Source organism: Toxoplasma gondii, chromosome VI (genome assembly GCF_000006565.2).
Source record: "Toxoplasma gondii ME49 chromosome VI, whole genome shotgun sequence".
In the NCBI taxonomy this organism is placed as follows: Eukaryota; Apicomplexa; class Conoidasida; order Eucoccidiorida; family Sarcocystidae; genus Toxoplasma; species Toxoplasma gondii.
In genome coordinates this window covers 1,811,028-1,820,067 of record NC_031473.1, presented here as the reverse complement: position 1 = coordinate 1,820,067, position 9,040 = coordinate 1,811,028, and the positions used below count along the sequence as shown (strand labels likewise).

Genomic DNA, 9,040 nt, shown 5'->3' with positions numbered 1-9,040 from the left:
GAACTGAAAACCCGGCGTTGCCGACAGTTTGAGGTAGCCGCAAAAAAGCTGGAGAACAGTGACGGACTCTTCTTCTCGACTTTTTGCTTGGAAAAGAAAGGCGAAAGACCTTTTGAAGTCACGCCTCGCAGAACTGCACAGGGAAGTCGGACACAGAGAGCGAGGCGGTCCAGGTGTGTCGGTCCTCTGTTCTGCTACGCCAGCGTAAACATTTTCTTCCGAGCAAGTATGCATGTAAAGCGCCGCATGCAGCTGCGACTTGCTGGCGCTGAGCTCAGCTCGAAAAGCAGAGACAACGGAGTCTTCCGTCAGAGAGAAGACACAACGTTTTCTTCTCTTTCGTTCGCAGAAAAAGCTTCCGCTCTTTCAGTTCTGGTCGACACCGGAGCTTTCAACGCCTCTCCCTTTTGAGCCGAAGAAGAAGTCTTTCTTGCAAAAACGGACGAACAATCCGAGAGAAAAAAAGACCTGCAGGGACAACGCGAGGTCACTTCGAGGGAAAAAGGCTTTTCTGCTCCACACCGCGAGAACTCCTCAAGCGGCGCCAGCCTTTTGAGGCAAGGACTTTGAAACTTTTTCTTCTTTTCGCCGACGTTCTTCTCGCCTTCTCTCCGCGTTTTCGGTCTGTAGCCTCTCGAACGTTCCCCAACGTTCCCTCGCTTTTCTCGGCAGAGCGACCAGCCGTCGTCTTTTGAGCTCCTGGCCCCTCCGAAGAGCGACGAGGTGTCCGTACAGCCGTTTTGAGCGGCGTCCGTTCTTGTTGGAACTCGCGGAATTTTTCGTTCAACGTTTCCGTCTCTTCGAGAAAAAATCGACTTTCCAAGTTCTTTCCTACGACTCTGCTGCCCTTCTCCTTGTCCTCACACGAGTCTCCCCGACTCGCCGTCCTGCGCCTTCAGGGATCTCCCGGCAGAGCAGAGGCACGAGAAAAAGAAAAGAAAGAAGATAAGAAAGAGGGAAGATAAGAAAGAGAGAAGATAAGAAAGAGAAGCAGGAGACGAAGGAGAAGCAAGAGACGAAGGAGACAGTCAGAGGCCGACAGGGGGAGAGTGAGGAGATACAGAAGACATACAGAAATCGAAGGAAAAAAGAAGACTCTACACTGTTTCTTCTTTTTCTTCCTAGAGTGACAGGAGTCCCTTTCAGAGTCTCCTGACTTTTCGCGTTTTTAAGCTACAATATAAACAAAAAGGAGTTGAGTGTCTGACTGTCTCTCGTTTGCGTGGTGTTGGACCTTCCGGTCATCTCACTTCTTTTCTGTTCTTTGTGTCGTCATCTTTTTCTCCTTTTCCGCTTTCGTTTTTCTCGTCCCCCTCTCGACGCTCCTTCCGGAGAGTCTCCGTGACATGAGAAACCGACGTTCTTGCAACGACTTCGTTTTTCTGTCCGTCTCCTTCGTGTCTGTCCTCCTCTCTCCCGTCTCGTCTCTCGCTGTGCTCCCTTGCGTTATCCCTCTCCTCCTCTTGCTCTTCTTCGCCTTCCTCCCTTCGTCCTCTTTTTCTTCGCTTCCTCCTCCTCCCGCATCTTCTCTGTTTCACTCCTGCCATTCTCGCCGTTTCGCGTTTCTCGCGCGACGCTGTCTCCTCTCTCGGCGAGGACAATCTTCCAGCCTCAGGACTTCAGCGGGTCTTGTCGAAAGGACGTCCTCTCGCCTGCGGCACTGCGCCCACCGCAGACTGCTGAGCAGATCTGATCTGCTTGTGGACTTTGTGACTCCAGGCGCTTCCCCGTCTGCTGTCGCGCAGCAGAAGATGGCGCAACGACGAACAGTGCAGCGGGCGTAGGCGAGAGCGCGAGGCGGCACAAGAAAGCGAAGAAGGGAGGAGGAAGAGAAAGAAGAAGAGAGAAGAAGTGAAGACGAGCGAGAGGGAGAGAAAGAAGAAGAGAGAAGAAGTGAAGAAGAGCGAGAGAGAGAAAGAAGAAGAGAGAAGAAGTGAAGAAGAGCGAGAGGGAGAGAAAGAAGAAGAGAGAAGAAGTGAAGAAGAGCGAGAGGGAGAGAAAGAAGAGAGGAGAAGAGAGAGGAGAAGAGAGAAATGAGATAAGGAGACACGAAGGTTGTGTGTGTGTCGAAAGAGAGACGGCAACGTCGAGAGATCAAGCTGCTTGCAGGTTTCGCTGAACCGAGGGGAGCCATGGGGAAAAACGAGAACAGTAATCCTGTAGGACGCGGTCAGGACGAAGATGTGGAAGACCAAGATGAAGAACAGAAAACGAAGGTGTCTCTTGCATGCACACCGAGGAACGGGGCTGTCTCAAGTAAGCCGGCAGCCGACGGCGCGTTTTCTTTTTCGTAGTCGTGGACGCCAGATATGCGGAGTCGCTCTTCGATTGCCATCTGAGGCCTTCAAGATCTGAATTATCAGTCCCGCTCGCGGTAGATACACCCCAGAACGAGCTCCCTCGGCCGTTCACGGAACTTCCATGGCGCCACCGACATTCTCGTTAGATGCATAACCAGTCGTTTTCTCAAAGTGCTCGATCGCATTTTTGCATGAAACAGCGTTTCAGACTACTACATGTACAGGTTGATAAAGACTTCTTCCTCGACACAAACGTCTTTCCTTGCGAATCAGAGCAGTCTCTGCTGGCAGCAGCAACGGCACAATGTCTTTGTCGCTTTTCTTTCGCGCTCCTGCCTTTGCAGGAAACGAGACGCGCTCCACTCTGAGGCTATCTTTGCTGTCTTTGTCGCCCATGGGAGACGCATTTCTTCCTCTCGCTGCGGAGGTGCACACTGTACTTCTAGTTTTTCTCCGTACAGAATCAGCGGATTGTTCGAGTTCCTGCTTTGCGCCTTTAAAACAGAGCAGACTGGAGCGTCCATTCTTTCAAAGCGGAGAATACGTTTATTTTTCTTTCAGATGGATCGCTGGTTCTGCGCGCCGAGGAGGAGATGTGTGCATGGGCGTTCGACATCCTGATTGCTCACCTCGAGGTAGGCCTGACTTCTTGTGAAAGAGTCTTTTTGCAGAGCTCGACGGAGCGCTCGCATGCAACGCGTGTATGCGCCTGAGAATTTGTATACAGGGCCATCCGAAGCGGCCCCCGCCTCCGGTCTCGGTCGTTCGCTTGAAGGAATGCGGAGTCTCTTGTCCTGCCTTTGTCACCTGGATGAAACAACGCAAAGGCGCGGTCGGATTTTCTCGCGAAGACGCGGACCTCCGGGGATGCATCGGTTCCCTCAGTCCTATTCCTATCATGGAACTTGGTACGACAAAAGGCCTTTCCAGGAGAACATGCGGACGAGGAAACGGCGCACTGACTCCTACGAACACATTTACGCATACACATACACACTCACATACATATATATATATATATATATATCATTTACATGCGCATGTTTGTCTGTATATATGCATATATATATATATATATATATATGCATATATATATATATATATATATATGTATACACAGATGCATGTATAAATGTATATGTGTACATGTAAAGGTGGACATGTGTGCTTTTGTGGGGACCAGAAGAGTCGGTGTGCATGTGAGTCTAAGGGTGGATGCTGGTTTTTGTACAAATGTTCGCGTTCTTGTCTGCGACTTGCGCCGTTCACTGGGCGATATCCAAATGTGACAGCAGCAGCGTCCAAACCGTAGACGCATCACTGAAAGAGTCTCCACAGGATCAAAAAACAGTTTTAAACCTGTTGGAAGCATGCCTTCAACGCCTAGTGTGAAGGGATGTTACCCGCCTCTGCCCCTGTTGAACCGCTGTTGCTGAGACTGTGTGTAAACAAGAGAACTGGCGTCCGGTAACAGAGGTAACAGAGATCAACGCCGCTCAATGTGGTAGAAAACAGCTCTCCGGGATGGTGTAAATCGACAGCTGTGACATGCAGATGAGTCTGTGCTCCTGAATGCAACGGCACAAGGTGTGAACGCAGGACTTCTAACTTAAACTCGAGAGTCAACGAGATACACACGTCGTACAAGGACTCATCACTCGCTGTCAAATGAAATAAATGAAATCACCCAGTTCATCAACTGCATAACCTCAATGGCTTGCGATAGAACCATGACACAATGACAGCTACGCAGGTCAACATATTCATGAATGAATGCAGATATATATATATATATATATATGTGTCTGTATGTGTGAATGCAAATGCATGCATGTATGCATTTATATGTATGTATGTATGTATGTATGTATGTATTTATATGTATGTAGGTTGCGATTGAAGGTGGGGGGCGTGCGTCCTCGATTTTCTTGACTTGTTCAGGTGAATGAATGCGTTTGAAGTTGCACAGGGTTTTTTCGCGTCGTATCTTAGAAATACGTTCAGAGAGACTGTGCGGGAGGATATCCTTTTGCAGGTTAACTTGTGTGGAGAGAAGTGAATGAAATGTTGCGTTTCGAAACCTGTTTGACTTCTTGGCAGACAGCCACCGACCGGAAGAAGCCATTGCTTGCGACGTTTGACTTTCACAGGAGAGTACGTACTGACAAGTGCATTGAGAGATCGAAGATTCAAGCCGATTTCCTTGCGAGAGGTTCCCAGGCTGAAGTGCCATGTTTCTCTTCTGCATTCCTACGAGGTCGGTCTTTCCTGTGGTTTCATGAAATTCAATGCTCTCGGCAAGTGCATGCAAAGGACGTTCGTTGCTTCAGTCGGACTGCCTCTTCTCGCTTCCTGTCTCGCTTTCTCTCATTGTTTCTGTTTTTTTTCCTTCTCGTCTGCGCCTTCTGCCCGCTTCCGTTTCTTTCCCTGGCGGCTTCTCTTTCGTTTCTGTTTCGTTTCTCATCCTTTTCTGTCGTCTGCTTGCTATCCGTTTGACTCTGTCTTTTCGCTCTTTCTGCTTTCTGTCTTCGCTCTCATTCTCTCCTTTTCTCTCTCCTTTCGTGCCTATCGGCTTTCTCACCGCTTCTCCTCTCTTTATATATACATATATATATATATATATATACTTATATATATATATATATATATACATTTCTATATGTATATGTATCTTGACACATCTTTACAAGTTGCTATGTATATATTTATATTTGCAATTAAATCCGGTGGTTTCCATTTTTTGTCCAGCAAGCATCGCATGCGCTGGACTGGACGGTCGGTCTTCACGGAACGACGATTTCTTTCTGCGACGACCGAGGAGTGAAGTGAGGCCATCCCCACACCTCGCAAATTCACTGAACGGAACTTTTATGCTCAGGAAATTCAAACGAAATTCGTAGTCAACACACAACTAATGCAGAGGCGGCGCTTGGTTCGCCGAAAGTTGCCTCTCTCGTGAGAGGCTATCTCTCTGCTGTGCAGATTTGCTCGTATAGTCACAACAAGCGAAGGCCTGAGACTGAAGTCTTCGCTGTGGAGATATAAGTGTACTTCCTATATAGACTCTGAATTCGTTTCAATGAAGATCAGCAGTAATAGCTAGGCGTGCATGCGTTTACATGCATGCGCCCACAACAATTCCCATGCGTGTCTGCGTTGAGATGTATGAGGACGGGTGGGAACATGAAAGATACGCTAGAGACGTAAAAAGATCTTTGTCAGATTTCCTCTCGCCGAACACCCTGAGTTCGCTGTCTTTCGTCACTTCGATTTCCTCCTGGTGTACCGTTTCTCGGAATGTCGAGAGAAATCACAACACAGGCAGCCGAGGCGAGCGCGCTCGTTCGTCCATGGACTCATTTGCATGCGCAGAGAGCTGAATCCCCGGAGTGGGTGACCTCATCTCGTGGAGGACTGCTTCTCCTTTTGAAGTTCGCCTTCGACGTTTTTTCTTTTTTCGGTGACAGATACTCAGCAACCTATTTGCCGGAGATTGCAAAGGAAATGCAGATGACCCAGCGCGAGGCGATCGCATCTTTGGTAGGAACCGCGGGATGCAAGGAAAACGCACACCGCCGCAGGAAGGCGGAAACGAGAGACAGAGACAGGGCGCATTTTCTCACGTCGAACGACGCAGCAAAAGCCGAGATGAAAAACGGCTTCTTCGCTGATCGCAGACACCGCATGCACAGGAATCGACTCTCGAGTTCCCATGTCTCCGTGTGCATTTATGCGTTTACAGAAAGATGCATGCATGCAACCCACTTATCTCTATACATGCATACGTGAGTGTATATATATATATATATATATGTATATATTTATATATATATATATATATATATATATGTGTGTCAGTGTCTCTCTCTCGATATAGGGTTGCATTCTAGTCTATCAACCTATATCTGTCTAGCCGTCCTTATCGGTCTATCTACTTTTCGATCTCTCTCTCTCTCTATATATATATATAATCCATCTATCTATCTATATATATATGTATATATCTATATATATGGCTGTCCCATGCATGTAGGTGTATCTGTATCTGTGTCGCGCCCACATGCGGACTTCTTTCTGTAGTTTTTTTTGTTGAGCCGGTGTGTAGTTTTTTTCGCGTGACCTATGCGTATTCCGTTCGCTGCAGCTTCTTCGTTTGTCTTGTCTCTTCCACCGAAACCTTTTTATTTTCCTTCTGCAGGTGAAGAAGGCAGGCTACACGGGAGCAGTGACAGACGAGCTTCTCGACAGAATTTCTCTCACGCTTTATCAGTCGAGTCAGGCTCGCCTGGATTTCGACTCCTACGTAGCTAAGTATGGACGCTACAACGGCCGCAAAAATGAACAGGGAGATTCCTTTGACTTTTAAAAACACAGAGAGAACCTTTCTCTCGCCACACCAACGAAGGCTCGCTGGCTCCAGGTGTACATGTACTTGCATTTGAATGCCTCTCTGTATCGTCCATTCCTGTCTATCTGTCCTTACTTCTCTAACAGTCTGTATCTGTGCTTCTCTGTCGTTATCGATCAACCATCATTTTTCTGCCGTTGTCTGTGTACCATTATCCGCGTTCCCCTGCCTTTGCATTATCATCTATTTCTCGCGATCCGTCTAGTGCTCTCTCTATCTATCATTATCTCTCTCTCTCTGTACACAAATACATATATATATATATATAGATATATGTAGATATATATATGTAGATATGTATATAAGTGTGTGTAGATGACGAATGAACGATTGGGATGCTGTCTAGGGATTTTTCTATAATAGAGAGGGAAGTGATTTCGTGCAGATGGTTTTCAAAGTGGGTCAGGCGAAGCGATGGGCAGTCACTCGCTGCGTAGAAACAGCGACCGTTTGTACTGTCACTTACTTTCACAGCTGCGAAAGAGATACTTTGCTCAGCAGTGGGGTGTCGCGGCGCGCGCGTCGTCCCTTGCGTACCTGCGTCTCCATGTCGGCCGAAGACGCGTCTTGAGCTCTGATGAGGCTTAGATGCATGCAGTCGCTGGACAGACAAGAAGCCTTTCGGCGCAGGGAACACACCCGAAAAAAAAACGACCTTCGACCGCACTCTTTTATGCACATGCGTTTCCAATTCTGCACACTCACACACACACATATAAATATATATATATATATACATATATATATATGAATATGTATAAATATACATATATATAAATATACATAAATATACATAAATATACATAAAGATATAGATATATATATGAATGTATATATACGTTTCGATAGGACTGTGTATTTCCATTTTGCCACACATGCATGCACATGTGCGTGTATATGTTTCTGTACAGAAACGTTCTCTCTGCAAGTTTTTTTTTCTGCATATCCGTGTAATCGTATCTTACTGGTGTTCCGCATAGGGCGACTGAGGAGGGGATACATTTTTTGGGATGCGGGGGAGGGGACTGCGGCAGGTGCGTTGGTGGTGGAGGTTTGACGAGAAAAGGAATGTTCGCGGTTGATCCTGAGTGGGACTGGAGTCGTCTGATCGTTACCGAGACGTTTTTCGCGATTCAAGAGTCAGGCGGAAGCGGAGGGCGTCTCGCTTCTTCGTTGCTTTCTCGAAGCGTTTGCTTGGAGGTCACTGTGTGTCGGTCGCCAGGTTGCTCTGCATGCATTTAACTCGCTTTTTTGAGTCTTCCAGTGAAGCCTTTTCCAACAGGGCGTTTCCGATGTCGAGTCTCCAAAGAGAGGCCTGCCTGCGTTCCGTCTTGGTTCTCGTGTCTCCCTCGTTGTTGCTCCACCCTTCCATCCCCCCGGGAGCAGTTGTACGCGAGGCGTTTTCTCCAGGCTTCATCGCCTCCCTCGGACAGAGTTCCACCCGGAGCGCGGAAAGCCACAGAAAGGAAGCCTCTCGAAAAAAAAACGCGAATCGTGACAAACAAAACAGAAAAGAATAAAGAACGCACCGAAAGCATTCACACGAGATGAAAACACGCACAGCAATACGCCCCTCGAGACGAGAAGCAAGCAGCCCTGAAGTGCGTCACTCAAGAAGAGAAAAGACATAAAGAGTCGACAAAGAGTGGGTTCTAATTTTATCGTCTGCAGCGAATGAACGCGGTCGCGAGAGACAGGGGAGGAACGGATTCTGTGGCGTTCTCCCGAAGCCCCAGCTCCGAACTCGGTGCCGGTGTGTGTGTGTGTGTGCATGGGGAGGGGGGATGGAGGCGCGAAGGTCGCTCGATGAAGCATTAGCTTGAAACTTCGAAGTCTCGCTTTTCGCGAGACTTCGAAGTTTCAAGCGCGGAAGCCAGAGAACGAATCGAGGTGAGATTTGACTTACAGATAGACCCGCGGAATGCCTTTTGCTTGTTCGGACCTGGGAACTGTGGCGAAGAAAGTCACGAGTTGTGCACTTGAAATCTCTCGCATCCAGAGGTCGACCAGGTAGGAGTGACCCGTTCTGCATGCGCCTGCCAACAGTCTCTGAAGGAGAAGTGCAGAGAGGTCAAGTCCCCAGTCCCCTGACGAGCTGGACGTCCATTCAGGCGTGCATGTGAAGCGCTTCAGTAACAAAGAAATGATGCCGCCGACACACCAGTGAGCTGGTAGGCGGAAAGGGTGTTGTTTTCGACGAGGTGGACACAGAGAGAAAGATGAAAGCGACAGCTTCCCTTCGCAAGGAAGTTTCCTCTTGTGCACAGCGACCTGCACTTCGCGGGTGAACATGCGCTCACCCCAGAGACTCGAACTGTTGAAAAACACCGCA

At 48.1% G+C, this 9,040-nt stretch overlaps 1 protein-coding gene across 1 annotated transcript; it reads left to right on the top strand.

The window, feature by feature from the left end:
* The first annotated feature begins 336 nt into the window (after positions 1-336).
* Positions 337-7,993, top strand: TGME49_242000 (DUF51 family protein). The gene is made up of 7 exons (XM_002366699.2): positions 337-2,256; positions 2,862-2,935; positions 3,028-3,208; positions 4,451-4,557; positions 5,049-5,125; positions 5,768-5,840; positions 6,499-7,993. Exons 1-7 carry the CDS (start codon positions 2,133-2,135, stop codon positions 6,664-6,666), a joined length of 804 nt encoding a protein of 267 aa, XP_002366740.1. The 5' UTR covers positions 337-2,132; the 3' UTR covers positions 6,667-7,993.
* The last annotated feature ends 1,047 nt before the right edge of the window (positions 7,994-9,040 follow it).